General features: G+C 39.3%; 1 protein-coding gene across 3 annotated transcripts; it reads right to left on the reverse strand.

The window, feature by feature from the left end:
- Positions 1 to 1,141: 1,141 nt before the first annotated feature.
- On the reverse strand, positions 1,142 to 23,820 carry LOC114364875 (major facilitator superfamily domain-containing protein SP1173). Of its 3 annotated transcripts, none has more exons than XM_028321220.1 (14): positions 23,495 to 23,820; positions 17,283 to 17,401; positions 13,805 to 13,943; positions 13,297 to 13,444; positions 12,706 to 12,810; positions 11,397 to 11,531; positions 10,514 to 10,712; positions 9,081 to 9,267; positions 8,222 to 8,473; positions 6,700 to 6,864; positions 5,991 to 6,157; positions 5,268 to 5,435; positions 3,961 to 4,152; positions 1,142 to 1,478 (listed from the first exon to the last, which is right to left on the reverse strand). In XM_028321220.1, exons 2-14 carry the CDS (start codon positions 17,341 to 17,343, stop codon positions 1,387 to 1,389), a joined length of 2,010 nt encoding a protein of 669 aa, XP_028177021.1. In that variant the 5' UTR covers positions 17,344 to 17,401; positions 23,495 to 23,820; the 3' UTR covers positions 1,142 to 1,386. The 3 variants fall into 3 exon arrangements, with proteins under 3 accessions (XP_028177021.1, XP_028177022.1, XP_028177023.1); XM_028321221.1 differs by having other exon boundaries at positions 1,148 to 1,478; positions 23,606 to 23,787; XM_028321222.1 differs by lacking the exons at positions 1,142 to 1,478; positions 3,961 to 4,152 and adding an exon at positions 4,303 to 4,400.
- Between the last annotated feature and the right edge of the window lie 925 nt (positions 23,821 to 24,745).

The raw sequence follows: 24,745 nt of genomic DNA on the forward strand, positions 1-24,745 counted from the left end.
TAAAATGTCTTTTTGACACTTGTAAAAAACAGTAATTCATCAATCACAAATCACGTTATAAATAATACAAAAATGTCTGAAGCGTATTCAAACAACGAATAATTTAATCAAAATGGTGCTTGGAGTGTCTGCAAGACGTCTCGACGAAATGCTTGATGACGTACCCTTAGCGTTACACCAAATGCTCTACTACCAGCAGGATGGTGCTCCCCCACAATAAGGACGTCAAGTGCGCGATTAATACGTTTGGTGAACAGTGGATTGGATGAGGGGTCCAGTAGCTTGGCCACCACGATCCTCGGACCTGACACCAATGGATTTTTGGAGTGACTTGAAACGACTGGTATGCGCAGAAGAGATAAACAGTGTTAACGCGTTACATGAAAGGATTGTTTTAGTGAAACTGTGATACAAAACGTTTATGTGTTGCGAAAACTAAAGCGAAAAACCTACGCTTCGCCGTGCTAGACTGTGCCTTCATCAGAACGGAGGACACTTTGAACACTTGCTTCGCAGTACGTAAACTTTGTAAGTAGGAACTTATGAATAAATAATTAATTGTGAATAAGGTGATTTCATTTCATACTTAATTTATTAATTTGTAAAAATAGGGTACAATGTTGTAAATTAATTGAAACCCTATTAATTATTACGTATTTTTGACGGTCCTAAGCCCGTAAAGTAGAAAGGAAAATCTGAAATCAACTGAAGAGTATTTTAAAATAGTTATTATGACTGGATAAAAAGGCTGGTACCCAAAGCCATAAAATTAAGAACTAGGCCACGCCCACTAGGTTTATTCCACTTGCACCTGTAGAACGTGCGAGACAAAATTGGTTTATTCCAATTTGTACTGAAAAACCAAATTTACTAAAATCTTAGTGTACTTTCTTTATGGGAGTCTCTTGTTTATCTTAAATAATAGGTATTGTTACCTACTTTTATCTCTGTGAATATGGCAAGAATGCAAAGTAACACGGTGTATAATGCCACTTTTAAAATGGTACCATATTTATTTATCTTCTATAAGTCATTTAGTTCTTACGATCGATCATAACAAACAGGGTGATTCCATACTTTTGCTCGCGAGTGTATAATCCGATAGATTACTTTCTGTTCACTTCAATAAAAGAACGAAATGTCGGAGACACATGAGATTCATTTAATAAAAATAACATTTCACAAAAATGCAAACAATTATGCGTTATTTTAATTTTAACATACTTATTTAATCAGAAATTAGTAAAAAGCACTTATTATATCACATTTTGCACTAACATATTATTTGAAAAACTTACATGACTAATGACATGACATTCAAGACTGATAAATGATATGCTAGGCACTTTTTAACTTGATTAAGACAACAAACAATAAATAGAAGACTTAATATCGGAAATGGCCTTTCCTGGAACGCTCCTCGTGGTATACTCGCATCGGCGAGTATGTGCCATTCGATCCGCCATTAGCATTTAATCCTGAAAAAAAAAGAAAGAAATAGTCTTCATATAATAAATATTCATAATGTTACGTACGGTTTAGGTCGTAGTTTTTTGTGGCCAATTTTTTCATTCTTTTTTGACTTATAATCAAAGTTGACTCAAGAAATCCCTGAACTAAATTAGTTATGTATGTTTTTAAAAAGGGGCAAAACAACCGCGCATTGAACTGAATTCAAATCAAGTAGATATCTATACAGGGTGGAAACGATAAGTGATCTCACTCGATTATTTCTAAACTATACAAGATATCCAAAAACTGGTTACTGATCCTGAAAGTCCTACACGAGCTCTATCCAACGGTACCAATAATAAGTTACAAAATAAACTGGATCTATCCGAAAATTCAATGTTTCCAGCTTCCATACTTCTAGTAAAACCACATAATATCAAAAACTATACAAGATATCTAAAAACTGGTTACTAATCCTGAAAGTGCTTCACGAGCTCTATCCAACGGTACCAATTATTAGTTACAAAATAAACTGGATTTATCCGAAAATTCAATGTTTCCAGCTTCCATACATTTAGTAGGGGGAGTCCGGGAGAGTTTAGCAGGTGGGAGACAATAGCCACTGCTCATAGATTTTTTGTGGAACTAAATATTGCGACGAAGCCACACTTCTTAGACTCCATAGGCGCGTCCCACCTCGCCCACGCATTGCCGTTGTGATTGGCAGTTTGGTTTAGGAGTGACAAGTGATAACACATTTTCGAGCCCGAAAAGTAACTTTTTTCAATTTTCGATATTTGATTTCAGTTGTTTACTATGAATATATTCCAGCATGTCATTTATATACATCGTAAATGTAATTATCCTAGTACCATTTACGGTACATAGTTTTTACTTAAGTGTTATAGTTTTTTATAAAAATGTAATAATGGACAGCTTGGCCTGGGGTGGGAGACATTACCCTGGCATCGGGAGGAGACTTTACCCAGGGTAATCTGGTACTTTTATTGCAGATAATCTTTCAAAATTATTTGAAAGGCTTCAAATATAAAAAGGAACATCTAGAAACAGTAGCAATTTAGATCTGTCAGTAATAAGAAATGATATAGGTATGAAACATTGATAAAGGAAAATTATTAGAGGTGTTGCCCCAGTAGAAACCAGTTTATCCAGATCAACCAGTTTTAATAGAAAAAACGTCGCAGATTTTTTTGAAAACCTTAAAGAATTAATTGTTACACATTTTCATTCAAGAAGATTAAATTTCTTTATAGAATTATAATTTGTAGTGATTATTTTGCTTATTTTTAAACCCGGGTAAAGGCTCCCTACTTGGGGGTTCAAGTCTCCCACCCAGGCGGGAGATATTAGCCAAATATCACTTTGGTTAAAATTGTTAATTACTCTTAAACTAATAATGATGTATTAAACTTTCTTAGAAGAAAATATAGCTAAATAATGTAGCTTAAGATACAATTAATAAAAATTTGCAATTTGTAAGTATATAAATATTTATGAGCATTTTAGTGGAAGGCGGGTAAACTCTCCCGGACTCCCCCTACTGCCACGGTCATGGCACTCATGTCTTGATAAAGTTATAGCAAGTAAAACCTAAAACCAATGTTTTCTATGAATAATTTTAAATAAGAATGCAATTTACGAGTTCATTTGAAGTGTTCATAATTAAATAAAAAATTTAACACTTCTAATATTGTGTGGTTGGCATACATTTAGTATGGAGGCTGAAAACATTGAATTTTCGGATGGATCCAGTTAATTCTGTAACATATTACTGATACCATTTGAAAGAGCTCGTGAAGCACTTTCAGGATCAGTAACTAGTTTTTCGATATCTTGTATAGTTTAGAAATAATCGAGTGAGATCACTTATCGTTTCCACCCTGTAGATGACGTACCTCTACCATTTAGTTGGCCATCCACAGTGGAAGCTTTTTAGAAAATAAATAATCATTACGTAAACACAGGCAAAATATTACACAAAATGCAAATAAAATGATTGAACAATACTTGAAACTATCGATACTTGGACAATAACTAGACCATCGATAGTTGGAAAATGTTGTAAACTATCGACAGTCGGGTAATAGTTGAAAACTATCGATAGTCTAGTCCAAGGCTGCTCAACCTTTTGAAGAGCCGGGCCAAACGGTGGATTCAGTTGTTAACGACGGGCCACTTACATTTTTGACAGCTAACTTCAGAGAGTTCTTAAAGTTTGTATGTACTGTGCGCGGCGAGATTTTTTAATTTGGTGCGTTTTTTCTTCAAGCTGTACATGCGCGGGCCACTTAAAGTTGTTTTGCGGGCGACACTGTTGCCCGCGGGCCTGAGGTTGAGCAGCCTTGGTCTAGTCGGAAATCCAATCCAAGCAAGCTGCGGTCATATTATTTTGGCTTCCCACATTAATTTGCTGTTGAAAACTAATGTAAATATCTTTTTGTTAGGCATATTGTGTTCAAGGGTCAAGCTATCGAGCGGCTTCATTACCTTGCAGCAGGTGGTGCGGCGGCGCTACAGGGCGCGCAGCACAGCGCGGCGCTAACAGCAGGTGATACAGCGCCAGGTACACGGCGGCGCACAGCAGCGCCACCACGCCTAGCGCGCGATAAACTGCGCGGGCCGACTCCAGCGGCGCGTCTAGCGTCACCACGCCGCTCACGATTGCGCCTATGCACCGCCCTGTTAAACCCAATGAGGGTTTCGCGAATGAAAAATCCGCCAGATGGCAATACGTATGCTGCATGGTTGGTTATTTTTGACATGACATTGACAGATATCGTCGCTTGCCTCTCTATAGTTCCAAAATACTGAACTGTCCTAATTCCTATGCATGACATTGACAGTGGGGCGCCACCGTCAATACCGGGCCGACTCCAGCGGCGCGTCTAGCGTCACCACGCCGCTCACGATCGCGCCTATGCACCGCCCTGTTAAACCCAATGAGGGTTTTCGCGAATGAAATATCCGCCAGATGGCAATACGTAGACGCGAGGTTCAAATGCTGCATGATTGATTATTTTTGACATGACATTGACAGATATCGTCGCTTGCCTCTATAGTTCCAAAATACTGAACTGTCCTATGCATGACATTGACAGTGGGGCGCCACCGTCAATACCGGATCGCTAGTTCCGATTTTTGCCATATTGGAAACCATATAGTTGAACGATGGTAGCGCCCCCCTGTCATTGAGTTTGGTGGGACAGTTCAGCGTGGGTCATCTATACACCATCTTAATCAATTTCGCAAGACGAATCGATCTGTCTAATCGCCTGAAAATTTTGCAAAATGTCAGTTACGTCAGTTAGAGAGGCAAGCGACGATATGTCAAAATCCACCAATCACGCAGCAGTCAGACCGCACATCCACGTCCCGCCATCTAGCGAATCTTTCATACGCGTAAACCCTCATTCCGGAAACATGACCACAAATACGGATTGTTCCATAAAGACCAATACGCAACTTCATTTAGTTCTACACGGTCGAGTTAACTGCGCAAGTGCGCACCTGGCTGGCGCGTGGCGTGACGTCACATCAACGCTCTGGTGCGGACGGGGCCAACTGGGAGCGAGAGTCGTGAGGTGCGCAGTTAGCTCTTTCGGATTGTAAAGGTGATGTCTTCTATTTTCAGCCATATAAGTACTTATACAGGGTATCTCCTTAGCACACCTTCCGATATGTCCAGAGAGGCGTGTCTACGCCGAGTTAAAGTTCATTCTTCTGTCCCATCCCTTTCCCTATTTCAATTTCCCCCTCAAAATGACCGACTATTAAGGTGATAAAACGTCGCTCACCAATGCAGAAGTGCGCAATGACCGGCAGCGCCTGGCCCGTGGTGGTGTATTTGCGAGGCACCAGGTGGCGGAAGTACAGCACGGCCGTCACCCACACCAGGCTCATCGTGAACACCTCCAGCACCTCGCACGCCACTATCCAATAGTAGTTTGTGCTGTAGGCTAAACCTGGAGGAAATAAAGGAATGTTTGAAGTCACAGATCACAAACTAAAGGGATATGTGATAAGGAGGCGGGGCCCGGTGTCGCAGCAATATGCCTAAAAACTCACATTGCTCGTAAAATTAATGATAGCAGCGACGTCATAATGTAAACAGTAGCTTACATTGCTTGCGTAGTACTAAAAATTATTCGAACGTTGAGTGCTGATACCGCAGTGGATATTGATCATATATTTTGATTTCTTTGTGTGTGTGAATTTCTAATGTGACACCGAGTTTCGAACTCAGCCCATTAGTTGGCATTGGCATCTCTGGTTGAAGTCTACACGAATAGTATAGTAGTGAGTACAGTAGTATTCACGAAAATTATATCGTGGTAGGTATTTGTGACAAGAAGGTTCAAGATTATCCAAGGAGCGTGGAGCGTAACTACAGTTAGTAGCAATGGGCGGGGTATATTAAATCTTAAAGCCGTCCGTTAAAGCAAAAAGTTCTCGAGTAGCGTCCACAGACCAGAGAAGCATAAAGAATCAGGACTATAGCAGCAATGTCCAGCACTCACCAGTGTACCGCAGGCAGTAGAAGGTGAAGGCGGTGATGAAGACGTTGGAGTGGCCCACGAAGTCCACCAGTGCCTCCGCCCACCACAGCGCGGGCAGGGCCGGCAGCGCGCCCGCCGTCAGCGTCAGGCCCACCTTGAAGATCGTGCCGTTCAGGTCCATCATCGTCCTATTGATATGGTGAATTGATATGCGGTTTAATACGAGCAGCAAAAGGAATAGTCTTTCACATTAAACAGGCATTTTGGCGTTGCAAAGGGTAGATATCTGATTACGATTCTGGGATGTGTCCCTAGTTAAAATAAGTTTTAGGAGATAAGCGATCAAATCAGAAATCGACAAACTGCTTTTTATTACACAGCCATATTTAAGCTAAGCGTCCACTTGTCGGTATCGTACGCAACGGACGCATCGCACGCAACGGATCGTAGTATTATTTATATAGAAACTCATATAAGTGCGTCCACCTGTCCGCATCGTACGCATCGCACATCCGATACCTTGTGTTTTGTACGATACCGACAAGTGGACGCTTAGCTTTACACTGCTGCTGGACAAAAGACAAAGGCCTCCTCAAAGGATATCCTTAATGATGAGTCGTGATCCTTAACGATGGATCTTGGGCTGCGTACATACATTTATGGGCTTCTTGGAACCTTCTCCAGGTCGTCAATACTTCAAGCAATTTACCTAAAGTCATTCATCACTCACCAAGGTAGGTAAGCGTCAATGCCGCTCCACAACGTGCCCAGTAGCGCGACGACAGCAAACACGGCGGCAGTCTCGGCGCCATACCGCCGCACGGTGTTCATGGGCATCGCCAGCACGCCTGTAGATGTGTGCCACCACCATTCAGGCGTTGACAGAGGCATGTGGCTGCAATTGCGACAGTTCAGTGACTTAAACACGCCGGGACATTACGGAGGAGTGGAGAGGAGATTGACTTGGTTGGTCCTGGCTTCCATTATTTTTATTTCAAACTGCCATCACCCTTGATATTTCTAGGAAAGGTCTCTATCATGTATGCTTATGTTTACCTCTTTTGCAGTAGGTATGCACATACTAGGTACTTATCAGTTTAAGAGAAGCACAACACATTACTGCATTTGTTCCAGCGAACTAGGGCATAATATTTTTATGATAGCCAGCAATTTCTTATCGTCATAATAACACCTCCACCATAACAACACGAAGCTGTTTAGCAACTCTCACCCATATTAAGTACTTGCATCACTCAAACTAAACGGTCCAATAGAAAGTAAGACGTGACGTGTTGATTGTTATTCATAATCGTATGGTACTACACACCACCCATTGGTAATTAAACTTCCAAGCCGAAACTTATGTAGGTAGGTATAGGTAGTCATTTATTAGGGCGTCCATATAGAAATAAAAGAGCTATCGGTTACCTAACTCCATAAAATACAATAGCTACACCTAAGACGAACATTAATCATTTTGTGGACGTCATACCTCGAACAAAGAATAGAACTTTTTCCACTAATTTGACTTAATGAATGACTTGTCGACATAATGAATATGGGAGGTTTCCACTGACGCAGCTATTCTTCGTGCTACCTAATACAATAAGGCCCGTATTACGAAATGTCACACAAGTTATGAACTCAGTAATAATTTACAGCCAATATTTAATAACAGGCTGGAATCTATGCTTGAGTTAGATGGCATTTCGAATAGGTAGTTACACACCTACATTGTTTTTGTACTAATATGTGTAATTTAATTGTTTTATTTTGGTATTTTAGAAAGAAGATAATGTCATCGCGTGATCGTGACCGTAACCTAGCACGCAATGTGATCATTCGGGCTTTACTTACTTAAATTAATGTTTGTAAGTCGTAACGGAAACTCGGGATATGTAGCTACATCATGAAAAAACGAATGAAATACAAACAATATGGCTGAGTTGCACCCCCCACCTAGCTTTGACCTTAACTTTAACGTTAACCGGTGTTATTTGTATGGAGTTAGACAGATTGTTGACGTTTGTCAAAGTTAAAGTAAGATGGTGCAACCCAAGTAAAAACAAGCCTTTCACCACGTCTCATTAATTTCCATCTATTCTCGAACAACGCTTTTCCCCTCTCCAATTGCCACTGTTTACTTCTGCCTGTTACAGGTTTTCCGAGACCGCCAAAATTGTAACTGATTAAGTAAGGAAATGAACATAAATTAGCTAAGTATTTCATGATCTTCAAGTAAACAAACTTACCTGTCAACAAGTAAGATCAATGCTCCAATCAACATGAACACCGCATGAAATACGAATGGCACGACGTATTGCGTCTCTGGCATCTGTTCTGCTGCCAGTCCAGCCAAGGGAGGGAAGAGGGCCAGGCCGAGTGTGCCTACCGCCAGTAGCTTGCCCACATCGCCTCTTCCCAAAGACGTCTCTCTGGTGGCGATCACACAGGCAGCGCCAAGCAATGCTAGAGCTGCGGTCGGCCAAATGTCAGCTAGTATTCTGAAACAAGGCATGCTTTGGAGTCCCCCGATACAAGTGACTGTAACGAGCATGAGGAAGAGCCGTTTCAGTGACGGACAGTCATTTAAATTCAATAACGTACTTAGTTACTCAAAGGTACCTAATAGACATTAACCTTACTATTAAACACTCGTATGCCCGTTAACTATGCTTAAATAATCGTTTGTATGCTTTACTTGCCCCTGTTGCTGGTTCTACATTATTGATGGAATATTTTAACAGCTTACAGCGATTGAATGGATTCTAAGCTTTTCATCGTAATTCCTCTTTGTACATACACATACATTGTAATTAACTATAGGAATTTACTGGTCAGAGTAATTTAATCCATAAAGAGCCCGGTCGCTATCGTGTACTGAACCCATAATTTTCCATCAATAAAATTAAACAATATTTTGATAGTACTGTAATAAGTGGTTTATTTGTGACAAAACTACAAGTTTTAGTAGTAGGTAAGTACACTGAGAGACAAAACGGAATGGAAAACGTTTTCGCTTCCCACAGCCAAACCACATCCGCCCTTGTCGCAAAAGCAATTAGAAATCCGTTTTCTGTCACAGTTTATTCATCTGAACTTTCCACTTACCTAATTATCAGGTAGATGGTGAAGGTGTAGGTGGGGTCGCCGACCTGGAGCCGGCACTCCGCGTCGGCCAACACGCCATCAGGCTCATCGTAGGGGTCGAGGACTTTGCAGCGCACGGCAGGCTTGCAGTTCCCTTCGGCTGCCTCCGGGGGCAGTCGGTCCAAGGGGACGATGCATTGGGGACCGTCTGAGGAAGGATCGAAGTTGCCTTGGTTTGCGTAAAGTTCAAAAGGTGCGTTAATCTACTTTTCTTTTCATCTGATATTTTCTTTTCTGCAGGAACGTGACCCTTTTTTTACCAGAGATATAAAATGGAGGTTTTGGCCTAAGTGCCTACACTCCCCACGCTGACCAGTCGGGTTGGGGGGAGAAACTGTTAAATAATATACTTTGAGAAGTAAATAAACTTTATATTTATACATGCAATTTAAAAGTTGTAGGCTACACTCGTACGTGTAGCTGTGTAGGTACGTGTTTTCCTCGATTTTCTTTTGATTTGTTCGGAAACTTGCTACATGATTGGTTAATTATAAGCTCGAAATTTATGCAGTTTATCTGGTAGTTAAGTATTTAAATCACCATGTTTGAAAATGTATTATAATAGGCACAGTTTTTACAACGTTACCTAATCAAGTCGGGGAAAAATAGCCCGATTTATTTTTTATTTTGTGTTAATCACTACATGCCATTAAAAAACCGCACGTTTCTAATTTAAGCCTAACACCGATATTTAGTTCAACATAAATTACTATTATTTCAACGATGTTGATCGAGATTGCATCCGTTTCCCGCATCCCGTGATAAATTGACGCACCGTTTTACTATTTCTTGGATTGAGGATATTTGCATTTTTTCTAATCTAACCCTAGACAGGAAATACGAACGCGATTCTTTATTAATATACCTAAGCGCGCCGTTCGCTAAGGATCTTAGTAGAGCCCGCATTCGCAGATTCGCATAATATAATAGAAGCAAAGAGCATGTCGTAATAACTGGTTAAATGTACTGTACATCGTTATACATGAAACCCAATATTAAAGACCAAGTATGTATAGGTATGTGCTTCAGTCAACCCGCATTTTGATGCATGGGTTGGATACTCTACATACATCCACCCACGTGCTTGCGAACTCATCAAACACCCTATATTACTGTAGATAGGTACGGTCCCTAAACCGTACACGACGTATTTTTGTCACCATTCATCACTTCTACAACAGATATTGACCGGCCGACCAGACCGACCGGCCTATGCTTGATTAGCAATATTATAGGAATTTAGGCTAAAAGCCTCTTCACATTAGCCTTCAGAGAAATGATGATGAACCAGCCTATGAAACGATAAACATTATTTTTTATCCACAACGAGGAAGCTCGGCCTGTATCTCACCTGATGGAAAGTGATGATTATTAAGACTTGAATGTTAACTTACTCGTGCGATAAGTGCACCAAGCGGAATCCGCGGTAGAGTTGTCTTCCGGAGGTTCGGGGGCCACCAGGGACAGCGGGACCCTCATTCGGTTGGCATGCTGCATGTACACTTGGCACTCTCCATCGTAGCACAAATGCGGTGGGTGCACTTCGAAGTCATCCTCGTCTTCATCATACGAAGTGAAGTTCACCGTCGGGGCCTATGCAACAAAACGTGGAACGCAACGCATACAGTTATGGTAGACTCGTTTTGATTCATAATGGCCACAAAGTAAACCATGTTGCTACTTTCTCCGCGTTGCTTTGGTGCATCCAAGTCGCAGTTGTTAATGGACTTGTAAATAAAATGTGTGAATATGTAAATGCTAAACTAAGACATAATTACTTGTTCTTTGCAATTTTATTAATATTATTAATAGAATCAATAAATAAAGCAGCTTCGGTCGAGTAAATATTTTGATCCATTAGAACATTTATGTTGTATGAGCGTTATTATTGTGTATGAGGCTCATTAAGATCGTGCTCGTAACTCGTAAACCAAAAATAACCTAAATGAATCTATATTGAAAATTGGAGAGATCAAAGAAATGATGAGAGAATGAACGCCACGATAGCCGAACGGTGAAGGGGTCTGAGTGGCCGACTCGAGATCCGAGGAACGCGGGTTCGAATCCCACGCCGTTCGACTATTGTGGTGAGCCCACTCGTAACACAAGCTTATTTAGCTTAACACGAGGGGATAATGGCTACTAGTAATTTGGTAGTATTACTATTAGTAATTTGGGCAACACAAATTGCTGATAATCTTAAAATAAAAAATGAATGAGTAAATAAATAATGAGGAAAGAAGTAGTTCAAGTAGTAAAGCTTATTAATTGACGTACGGTAGAGTTAGCGACGCTGTTGTACTTGAGGCTGATGGTGGTGGTGGTGGAGGCGGTGACGAAGGGCAGCCGCACCCACGTCATGTTCTCGTCCGCGCAGCCGTACTCGCACGAGCCCACGGCGAGCACTCCTGACTGTTAACATTATTGACATTTCTAAAACGTCTAAAACCCTTCGACTTTCAACTGCAATGATTACTTAATAAGACAGACTTCAGATGGTTAGTTAGCAGACTGAAACATCAGTTGCGACTTGCGACTCAAGTTTCGAATTCTCCTGGAGGAAATGTAACAATGTCCATTCCTTATAAACTCTATCTATACTAATAAATATTATAAATGCGAAAGTAACTCTGTCTGTCTGTCTCTCTTTCACGCCTAAACCACTTAACCGATTTTGATGAAAGGACAATGTTCGTTCTCCATACATTGTTCGCCTAAAGAACCAACAATTTTGACATATTACTACCCGAAAGCGAAATAATACGATTCTGTGTGTAAGAACAATGATTCCTGATGGACACTTGCCATAAAATTAATGATTAAGAATATTAAATCACAGCGATTTTATAATATGTCGTTTATGACAACATGGCGTCTAATGTATTGTGTGAATGTATGAACACCGATTCNCCCGGTTTTTGAAACAGGGACGCGCGCGATAAAGTTTTTCTGTGACAGACAAAATTCCACGCGGGCGAAGCCGCGGGCGGAAAGCTAGTAATTTATAAGGGCAGGGGGTGCTCCACATAACCACACTCAATCCTGACTGTTAACATAGTATTTTTAACGTATCGATCTCCACCAGTTGTGACTCGTTCTCCAGCAGTTCAATCATCAGTTGTGATGACTGGTACTTAGCATTACCTAAACTGTTTAACTGTGTGTATTTGTATATTACCTACTTATTAACTGTGTGTGTTTGTCTGTTATCTAGTCATAATGCTACAAAAACTCTATAATTTGGTGTGTGGAGAAAAAGTAGTCTTATAAAATCTGGATATGATGAGCCGTAGATGCTGAGGCTACGCAAAATAGAACTCAGGCTCAGATTACGTCTGATCAGTCGAGGATTCTATTTTGGTAAAATGTCACGTATCGAATATGCAGACGCAATGTCGCAGGGGACTTCTGCTTCTGGCAGGTTTATTTTAAAGTTCCCCTCACTATGACCCATCCTAAAAGTAAGTATTATTTGTATTAGTTACTAGTTATGTAAATTATCTAATTTGTATTCTAAGCCCGTCTTGATTATTTGGTTAATTTATGTCATTATTGACTAAAAATTATAAAAGCAATGTTTTCAAACCTTGACCCCCGACCAGCGGTTGCACCTCATGTCTTCCTTGCAAACCTCTTGCATGACGTAGGCACTGTCCTCGTCGCACATGAACAGCACTTGCGGCCGCCGCGCCTGCGGACCAAGCTGGGCTTAAGACTGGAACCTTATTCATTTTTATCATAAGGTCGAAAAAGTATTGATATTTTTAACCAGTAGCCATAAGGGTTAAAGCCGGGTACAGACGAAGACTAGTGTATCTTGCTTGTAAATAATGTAACGCGAATCCTGTGGACGAGTATGAGCGTACCATGTAAAAGTACTGCCAATACTATTCCCATTACAAGTTACACGTCTGGATCCGGCCTAACGTCGCTAATTGAGCGTAACAGACTATTTTAATTTAGCATCCGCCAATTGATGGAGTTATGCGCGGCAAATCTTTAAAGGTCTTTACCAACGGGATCGTTATTTTGACGAAATGTGAGTTCGTTTTTGCGGCTTAACTAATTCAATCGCTGAGTTATGAGTGTGGTGTTTTTTCAGTCATGTTGTCAGTCGAATGTAATAAGTTATAAGAAATTTCATAGAGTTCTGCGAACACCAATTTAATTTCATTACCTCATGACGTTCAGTATAGGGGACGGCCAGCAAAAGTGTGTAGAACAACGCACTCAAAATGAGGCAGACAGCTGTGACGAAGCGAAGCAGTCGGCCGGAACCGCTCGGCCCTTGAGCGCCGCCGGTGGACCCGCGACCCACTGACAGCCTGTTGGCAATGCGTTTCACACTCAGTGACAATCACAATAGGAGGAGACCAGTTGACTGACTTGGGCACATCTTATACCTAGGAAAATCTTATGATGATGTATCAGTTGGAGTCGTGTCAATTCAATACACCATTGCTCCGAAGAGTCAAATAGAGACTATCATTACACAAATTGATAAAGAAAGTCCAAGTCCAGTAATTTTCTAATTATTTAAACTGCCATTGAAAAATTCTACAAGCATTGTCACGTCGTACGACAATATTCCGTACGGAATATGTTACGTAAATTCATACTCATTTATAATGTGTTATAAATAACTACACGACAAAAGAAGCAATATGTAAAACTAATGATTTTACTTATCGATAAGACATCCCAGCACCGCCGGGCCAAGGATCGCGACACACGGGGCAACTGCTGATATCAAGCGCGCTTCTCCCCGATTCAGGCCCACTGCTAGCATGTGCATTGGCAGGAACGGAAAAATGCAACCGATTCCTGCAACAAAAAATAACGTCGTAAATAAAAGCATGGTCAATTACGTTTATGTGTTAGTTGCTCATTTATCCAATTAGAACGGCATCTCCAATCGTATTAATTAAAATCTGATAAGCTCGTAACTCGTAGGTATTGCGGGTGCGCAATCGTCTCCATGCGGGTAGTGTACCTACATTTTAACTGCAGGCATATACAGGGCGTTAGGGCAGGTTGCAAAAATATTGTCTCGATCGACATCGATGTTTTATTCAAATTTTACTTAATTTCCATTATGCCAGAGTGATTTCAGACACAACACGTTTATAGTAACAATTTTTTATGCATTTTAATTAAACTCTTTTCATGTAGAGTGTGCTACGAGTTCGTAAACTTTACCAAATTGCGAATTTTCCGGAATTAATTTTCATTTGCCAAACTGCCATTACACCCTGTATACCTTCATATAGGTCAGCAACCAGCGGTCGTCGTATCGCAGTGGCAAGTCCGAGGTGAACGGTCCCTAAATCATTCGGGCTGCCGACGCTCCCTAGAAGGAAGCTTGGGCATAGCTGGGCATTAACTCGTTAATCCGTTAATCGTTAATTAACGAAGTTAACATTTCTATTAACGGATTAACTTTTAAGTTAACTTAAAAAAATGTTAACGGACTCGTTAACTTCCGTTAAAATATCCAAAGTCCGTTAATCGTTAATCCAGTACTTACTATTTACCAAAATCACGCTGAAAAACACGTTCTGTCAAGTATGTTCGGGCTTTCAGAACTTCCAGAACCCAAAACAACAGTTTTTGTAACCAAATCACTAACGACACTTGTTAGTAGGTATGTGTGGGACAACTCTTGCAACTGAATTTAAGACCACTTTTCCTCCAACCGATTGAGCTGAAATTTGGTATACTTATGTAAGTACGATGACAATGCAATGTTATGGTACCATTGAGCTGGTCTGATGATGGAGTCATGAGGTGCCATAGGAACTCCTAAATGAAACGGCGGCACCGCATCGAATTTGGGTTGGATTTGTCTTTTCGAGCACTTTAGTACTAGATGATGTCAAGGGTCCTAATGATGGAGTCAGGAGGTGGCCTTATTCCTAAACGAAACGGTGGAAACTTATCGAGTTTGGGTTTGCTGGATTTGTCTTTTCGAGCACTTATTGTAATTGAACCAAGGCACTAAAAAGTGTAAAATAAAATTATAATAATTAAAAAGCTTTTTTAAAAAGAACCTTTTGTTCTGAAATGCAGTTGTACTAAAACGAAAAAAATAATTGTACTTATGCAAGGTTCAAATAATTTCGAAAGCTTGTAGCGCAAACAAAAAAAAATTGGCCAAGTGCGTGTCGTGCCACGCGCAGTATAGGGTTCCGTAGTGGTCCGTCGTTACCACAGTATATTTCAGAAGCAAGCAATTACTTCATCTACAGTCACTTTACATAATTATATATTTCTAAAGAATTTTCACTAGTTCAGAAATTTTGTAATACTTGAGTTAAATAACTATTACTCTCAAACTAATTGATGTATCTTAACCGCTATAGTTTTCCTTGAAAGTTCATGAATAGCAGTATTATCACGAATTTTTCCAGATTTTTCAAGCTAACAGTTTAGTTTTTAGAGGGGAGGGGGACGCCCTACTCAAACAAAAATTGGCACTTTAAACTTTAATAATTTGCAAACAGATCCCTAAATGGAAAAAAGTCTTAGGAAACCCTAAGCCATTTTTAAGACCTATCAACGATACCCCACACGATGGGGTCGAAGATGAAAAAAAAATTCATCCCCACTTTACATGTTGTACAAAATTTTATTTTACCGTTTTTTCGGCGTGATTAATACAGTGTGTCCGGGCATGTAGTGATCAAACTTGATGGGCCAAACTAGGGACAATTTTATCGATAAAAATACTTCAAATTTGGGGCTTGACCCAGCGGTTTCCATAGCGCACGCGACATGCGAAAATGCACTGCCTGAAAGAATCACACAACCTATTCCGATTACTATGGAAACCGCTGGGAAGGGGTATCTTTGTTCAACAATTACGTCGAACCTAATAGACGTAGACTAATCAATTTACATTCGTTTTGTAGAATAGCTCAAATACTAATAATACAATGCAAATAAAAAATACCTTAACGACCTGGTTTTTCTTGTGTTGGAAAATAACTGAAAAAGAAGTGAAAAAAGTCATGTTTTTTTCTAATTAAATCCATTCTTACTCCCTTAAAATGTATGAAACTTATATCTGTTTTCTACTTTTGCTAATAGATAATTTTATTGGATATCGCATGATATAAAATATTTGCTTATTAATGTTAAGCTACCCACGCTTTCACTTGTTTTTGAAGGAAGAGGTGAAAACTAAAAATTAAAAACTGAAATCCTTGTAATTTTGCGAGAAATGGGTCAAGCCCCAAATTTCAAGTATTTTCATCGATAAAATTGACCATAGAATACGCTCTTAAAGTTTGATCACTACAAGCCCGGACACACTGTATACATATCTCTACAAAATTACAGCTCCCTAGTGCCAATAGTTTCCAAGCAAAACCTCGGACAGACAGACATATCGAAAGTATAAGGGTTCCTTGTCAGGACTACGGAACCCTGAAAAAGATGAATAAATTCCATGCGCGATACAAGCTTTCGAAATTATTTGAACCTTGCTTACAATTATTTTTTTCGTTTTATTATCATGTGTTAACGGATTAACGATTAACGTTAACTTGCGTTAAATCTTGTGAAATGTAACGTTTTAACGTTTAACGAAGTTAATTTTTTTATTAACGGTTTAACGATTAACGAAGTTAACTATTTGATTAACGGTGCCCAGCTATGAGCTTGGGATTGCGATTGCGACAGAAGACGTTTGCGACGCTACCCGGTTTACATCGGACATGCCATAAAACCACTTTTTATAGCGGACCACGACAAGTAAACTCTACCTACACTACTGTAATAAATTTGATTTTAGACCAGCAAAATAAACTCACATTGGGCAGTTGGGCTAGTTTCATACTAGTTAAGATTATTTGCCTTTGCGGTCTGCGAGACCTAAAAACTGACGAGTCTTCCGGCGACTTGGCCCACTTTAGCTTTGTCCACGGTCCAAGGCACTGGATTGAATTTTTTAAATAACTCTTTCATCCAGCCACTGGGCCTATTGTCAATGTGCACTAATACCTAGTCGCCGGAAGACTTACTAACAAAACACTTAGTAGGTTAGGTAGGTAGGTAATTTTTGTGTGAGGTCAAAACGCATTTTTTCACGCAAACGCAACTTAGATTTTAGTTATCTTAGAATTGAATTTAAATTATGTAGGTAAATTGAACTCTACTTACCCGATAAAAAACAAAACAGCACCCATGACAGCGTGATCAGATTCTTGTTCACCAGATTCATGTTTGCGGCTTTCTGCGTCTTCTAGTCATTCATTCAAATCACGTGGAACATTTTGCATCTGAAAAAATATAGAAAATTATATTTTCAGACTTTACCCCCAAGAGCAATTGAATTTATTTCACAAAAAAAAATATTGCTGTTGGGAATTGGGTTTATCCAGTCGAACTTAGAAGGAAACATACAATTTGCTAGCCTTTTGTATTGGTAATTTGGTCATCCGGTTTTCAGTTGAATTACATTTTGTATTAAAAAAAATGATCATGAGTATAATTTCAAATGTCAGTGTTGCCCGAATTGAGGCCACGGCCATTTATTTAACCCGCCCACCGTGTTGTTGTGACTGTCGCTTTAGGCCGCTGAACATCATTCATCAGGAACGCATCTATTGTCGTGATCTCATAGCTCAGAGCAAGCGCAAGAAGCAACTAGCAAGAGTTGCTAGGCTCAAGTAATATTTATATCGGCCACGCGCTACGTCTTCGTCGTCAGCCGTCATTGCCAAATAAAAGATATCAAACAATTTAAGCCTATTTAGACCACGTTGAAGTGACAGCTCTAAAGTTATTTCCGCATCTCCACTTGGTAAAATTGTTTGATGCTATGATATACCTAAGCGAGGCGAGCCTAGTTTATTCTCTTGAATGGGCTCTACAATACTTAGTTAATCATAGTAACCAAACATTAACAAGGATACTAAGCTCAGTATCCTAAAAACTGTTTGTCCTTGGTAGCGAGCGCCGTAATGGATTTGCGAAATAAACGCGATTAGTGTTAGGACTTTCAGCGAACAACAAATTTTCGTGAAAATAGGTCGTGACTCTATTTTCTTCGCGATGACGCAATCCTAATGTTTTAATGGGACGATCAACACGAGGCGGGTCAACGATTCAACGAAGTGTATTACAATTCTCGCACGAAGTAGGTCTTACTTCAATTAACTTGTAGCTGAGTGAATTTTATTGATCAAAAATGGCAGCAATCCAGTTATATGAAGAAGGTGTATCTTAGTTTGAAAGCTGTTCCTAGCAATTAAATATTTTTTTCTTGTAAAATACATAAAACGGTTAGTATACTCGTAAGATCCTATGACAGTAACTAATCGCAGCAGTGCTTGTGCTTAATTAGGTAGAGCCGCCGTATTTATTATGTGGTAGAGCCGGATTAGTTCATACTAAAAAAAGCTACGCAAAATACGCAAATGACACTGTAAAAGTGACCTTTCAGAGCTTTTAAGAGCAAAGAGACCCTGAAACTTTACGACCAAATTTATGTTACTGATCCTCTCACTACTAGTGACCTCACCAGCGAGCTAACAAAGCTGTCTGTGGCGTAAAACGTTTTGGTATGAGCAATAACAATACCTATACCTAATTAATGTATTCTTTCTCAGGTAGAACCACAGAATACATAATAGTAGCAAGTAGAACTTTCAATTAAAATGTCTCTGACGATCTAATACAAAAAACCAACTTGAAGAATGTAGACAACTCTATCATATTAGGTATGATTTTTTTTTCTACAAACTTTTTAATTAAAAAGCAAGCAAGGGTGGGTGTGTGGAATGTGGATCACCAACAGTCGAGTTATTTTGACAACGGCAATAAAAGGGTGCGCTGAGCCACTGTGCAGTATCTGGGCTACGATTTTTGTAAACATAAACACAACACACACATTCATTACATGACTGACAGCAGCAGGACCCGTCAGTGGCAGGATGCCAGCTGTATATATTTTTTTAGATTTTAATTGATATTTTTTGTTACCGTGTAACGTTTCAAACCCATAATTATACCTACTGTGCAGATTGGGATTTTTTTACTAGGTGGACGACTCCGGATAAATCCACGTATCAAATAATTTTTACGGTCAAGAAAAATTTAAATAACCCATGTGGTTCATGGTCACACACACATGAATTATTACGTACTTATAATACCTGTACGTCTAAGATCATGATGTGTGATTGCCATTCGTAAGTAAATCGATAAAAAGCACACAAGGAATGGAAACTGGAACACCTCGATTGATTCACTCTATGTATACCTTTTAGTAGGTAATTGACTTGACTGCTTGCTTACGGTCTACATAACCAAGAATAACGCACCTGCTCCTATAGTTATTGTTTTTGTTTTATTAGTTAAGTAGTTTGAACTTGGTTTCAGTACATCATGAACGTTCATTTTTAAAATTGACCCTTTTCACACAAAAGTTTTTCATGGTAGTTACTTAGGTGGTATCTTATCTATCTATTGTTAGGTATACCCTCAGATCATAATGAGGTTATACCTATGTAACTAGTAGTTTTTTACACTGTTACTAATTAATTTCTTCTGATTCATACCCACAGCAACACCAATTTTCGTAACAATTCTGGCTAATCGGGTTTAAAAAAGCTCTACCAATGTGGTTTGCTTTTCTCTGAATGTTACATATTATAGGTACTAAGTAAGTGCTTTGACCGGACAAAGAACTGGTTTGTATAAAATGGAGTTGCATCGCATTTGGCCCATAAAGAATAAGACTGTTGACTGTGGGGGGTGGGGGGTGCATGATATCGTCACCGCTATATGCGGCGAAGGTCTGCAAGCGAATACGCGTCGCCTGCGCATTTCTTAGTTTCCATTCTAATAAACTGTAACTTTATTTTATCGAATGAATGATGTAACCTCCATTTATAGAATGATATATAAGCTTTTTATGAGCAATGCCACCCGATGTCAGAGCGATGACGAGGTCTCTATTTCTGTTCCATTCACGTCTGGTTGATTTGCTAACCGCTATCAGTAGAAGGGCCAAATGTCGAGCGTCGAATTCGTTGTATGAATATTAACTAAGACTGTCTGTATCTGACTAACAACGCTGTGATTGTTATTGCTAATGTTTAAATAAAAAAAGATAAGAACAGAATGAGGGGTACCGCTCTGTTAAGATTCAAATCTTTACATGCAGAATCAGCAAATAAAAATTCTTCCTCCTGCAGTGTGAGAAAGTTCAAATTAGTAACTGAAGCAAATTAACTACGAAAGCACGACAAAAGTAAGTAACCAATGCAAATGGTCTGCAGCAATCTTGTATTCTAGTGAATATGAGTGGAGGAGCGAAGAGCCAATTCAGTCAGTTTGTACATCATTTATTATTTTTTTTACAAAAAGTCTAGGTATTATAGCTACTATTGAATCATAATAAATGAATGTAACATGAGAAGTCATTTATACTTCATAATAATATAGTCGCACTTAATTTAATAATCACTAGGCTGTGTCACATAAAAGAGAAGCCAAGAAACTTATACTGCCATACGAGTGTAAATTACCAAATTCTAAAGGGCCAACATGTGTTCGACAAATGTGTATTTTAAGATTAGGATAATTACTGTACTTATTACTGTTACTGTGTGAACTACACAGGCATTTGTTGTGAAAATAATGTGACCACAAAAAGGAACTAAAGGAAGCGCTTGGAAAACTCAGAAACAAAAGAAAGTTATTACTCTCTGTAAACAGGGGTGTTTCATGGCTGTAATATTACGCCGCCATGTAGGTACCTACTTAGCCCATAGCCCATGTACCCACTACCCACCTACACCGTTTTATTATTTACGCAGCACTAGGTAGGTGTAAGTAACTTTTAAGTTTTTATTAAGTAAGTAAAAAAACCTAATAATTGACCATAAGAAGCTCAGAAGCCAGAGCAGTCGCCCAGCAAGCGAGAGTCGCGGGTTCGAATCCATTTTAGAATTCGATTTTTCCAAGCTTAAAAGACATCGCTTAGTAATTTCTACATTGCAGTAATGTTCTACCACTAAGGTAAACTTAATTAAAAAGAAATCGATTCTTTACGTTGCACTCTAACAGACCTCAAGAAAGGAGGAGGTTCTCTATCAGTTGTACGTTTTTGTCAAACTTGCACGACAAGAATGTTGACGCCACTTACATAAAAGGTGGTTCGGGTTAAGGGTATTTGGTAGTCATAACATCAAAAATGGCAAGTTCAATGAACTTGCGTGTGTTGGCGCGTCCGGTGCGTGACGACCATCACGGGGGAGAGTGAAGGCGCGTCTTGCGATAAGAGGTGCAGCCGTCACGCCGCGGACAACTGGGACACCGGTGTTGTTTTGTTTCCACCTTTTCACTGCCGTCAACACCGCATCTTGGAAGATAATACATACTTAGGCTCTTTATGAGAGAAGTAACCTCTTATTTCCAGCTAGTAAATTAGTGTTTCAGGAAGATTTCAGGTCGGAACAACCACCTATAACCCGAAACTCTTGCAAATTGTGAATAAAATAAATACCTAATAATTAACAGGATCCCTCTCATAGAAGAGCCACATAGCTAGATAAACTTTTCAAAATCTTCATAAAACGATGAAAATTCAGCGATCTGAATAAATTAAGGATTCGGCAAGCCATCAGACCCTAACGGGGAGACCTGGGTGTATGGATGTGAAAAAAAAAAAACATAAAATATGTGAGATCCAATTTAGACTTTATATGACCGGCATAGCTGTTATGTACGATACATCAGCTTATGAGCGAAGGAGTGGGCTGTGGGACAGTATTAGCATAATTGGAGGTCGGGCGGCGGTGGAACCGGTTCAGTGCTTCGGCTCACGATTCACAATTACGTCATCGCTGACATCATCACACACCGTACTCCGAGCTTAAAAATAATATAATTTCTACTGATGCTGAACACAGCGTGAGACAGGTTTATAATTTAGTAAACGTAGCATTCTTTGCATATTTATCGTCCATCCAAACTCTTATGGCACGGAGCACCAGATTCGAGTAATCATGGTAACGGTTTTTGCCACTTATTGCCACTTAACTTATAACAGCCTCTCAGTCCTCTCACCAAGCGCTATATTGGACTACAAAGTCTTCATGGCTTGGATTATGTGATGATAACACAAAACAAACCACTCAAACTATTTAGGCGAACCCTGAATTCCAATTAAAGGTTTGACTTTAGTACCTTTACCTTTACAGTAAAGTTATTAATAACTATCTAAGTATTCCCTTGAATACCTATATTGTATGAATTAGTCGATTTTCCAATTAGGTCGAGTCGCGGGCCGGCACTCCCAACCTGCCGCGAAGCTCTACCTACCCTCGCCCGCCCGCCCTGTTCACGACCGTTGGTTGTAATAATAACAGTGCCATACTAACACACCTTTCGAATCGATTTTCACCGTTTTTGTAACTATGCAAACTATATGAAGCTACGAGACGATGTTTGTAGCTAACCTTGTATCGACAGAAGCTATGTACTTAATAATGTTGTCGTTTGCATTTACATACTTTGTTTTTAAATGTCATAAACGTGTTTTTTTTAAATGTTACACATAATTCCTAAATATTAGTTTAACAGTCGCAGATTAAGTATATCCAGTTCTTTATTTTATACTAACTATAAGCGCTCCGCCCCCTCTGGTCCCATTTTCACCTACCGTAACCTCCATCGTACCTATCCACCATCTATTGGTGAAAATCGTACTGCTGAAAATCTGTTCTACAGTTTCGAGTTTACCTATCGCGTTCAACTATTAAAATATAGACTTTTTTAAATGAAGTGATCTGCGTTTTCAGATAGATTTCTTGTCATTTGAGAAAGTTTTACGTAAACGGAAACAAAGTTTACATAACGTCATGTAGGTTCTTAATTTTAAGTGCTTGTGCAGTTGTGCAGTTACCTATAAGCTGAGATTACTGCCGATACGATAGTTAATAATTTAAAATCAAGCAAATGACCAGATGGTCTTTAACAGTTTGCCAAAATATAGGTATACCTACTTCGCAAAGTGATCAATAATGAGATATTTAATTAATTTCTAACATAAAGAAATATAGACGACTAAGCATTGGTTTATGCCTATCGTAATTAACAGAGTTACGTGTTGGGCGCCAAATTTTGCAGTTTTTATTAAAATATATACTCGTTAGGTTAATAAAAGTTTACTTTATGTGATACAACATTGCCTCTGCCTCCTTAGCTGATGTTGATATGAAAATTATCTCGCTGATTAGAAAAATAGTTTTAAAAAAGTTTTCCCGAACTTTACGTAAACTTTTATTGTCATTTTGAATTTTACATTTTAAAATAATATTAAACTTTATCAGGTAAGTATGATGATTAAATCAATCACTCACCAAGTTTAAGAATAAACCAAATCCACTTCTCTTTTCACAGTGTTTCTTGCAAAAATTTTCACTTCAACAAAAATTCGCAAAAACCAATCTCGAGAACACAACAACACACACCGGCTTCGTGATCAAAACTCGTATTCACGGAGGTATTCGCTACGGTTGCCTCGCCGAGCAGTTTCACACAAAAAAAGTTTGAAATCGCTTCAACTTCAACACAATCTACAATCAACCGCCGCGCTAGCAGCTGCGCTTCTTTCTCTATTTAACGCGCGCGCGTGGCTGCGCTGACTCGCTCAAGCAAAACATTCATGGTGCTACGACACTGTTGCCTACATTTAAAAAAAACGAAAACAATACAAATCATCATAAATTTAATATTTTTCGGGTCACCAAAATTAAATAAAATTAAAGTTTAAAAAGCTGTGAAAATGCCAATTGAAAAAATAATAAAGTTTTGGCCGCAGGCATTGAAGTCGTAGCACTGTTGTAGGGGTCAATTCTGTAAAATTATTTTTTTTTAAATGTAAGGGAAACGACACTATTGAAGTTTAGAAAACGTGTCCTCCTAGCCGAAAACAATATGCTAAAGTGTGCTAAAGTTTTCGGCGGTTGCTATGGTAATCGCCATTTTGCTAGCAAATTCTAACAATGCAAGCAGCATCTTTGACAGCCATTGCAACTTATAGATGACCCACGCTGAATTGTCCCACCAAACTCAATGACAGTGGGGCGCTACCATCGTTCAACTATATGGTTTCCAACATGGCAAAAATTGGAACCAGCGATCTGGTATAGATGGTGGCGCCCCACTGTCAATGTCATGCATAGGACAGTTCAGAGCCCCGATTACGGTAACTTTTAACGTTTCCAATCCCGACGCGCTTCATCGATTCTGCGATATGATTGGTCAAAACAGCTGACGTACGCTGTTGAACGACCAATCGTATCGCAGATAGAGATGGGTTTCCACCCGGGTAAAAACCCACATGAGGGTAAAAACCCAATAAAAACCCGTTTCATTCCACCCGTGGGTGTTTACACCGGGTGAAAACAAATAATTTTATAATTATTTCAATTGGTATCTTTTCTTTATTTTTATTGAATTTTTCTCATTTAAGTTTATTGATTAATAAGTAATAAGTCAAATTTAACACTAATATGCATTTATATCGTGGCCAAATCGTAAAATTGATCACGTTATGATGTTGTGACCAATTATTTTATAAAATGGTGTTATTTCAAGAATCGTTGAAC

The sequence above is a fragment of the Ostrinia furnacalis genome, unplaced genomic scaffold (assembly GCF_004193835.3).
Source record: "Ostrinia furnacalis isolate ACB-3 unplaced genomic scaffold, ASM419383v2 OfSCF7481, whole genome shotgun sequence".
Lineage (NCBI taxonomy): Eukaryota > Metazoa > Arthropoda > Insecta > Lepidoptera > Crambidae > Ostrinia > Ostrinia furnacalis.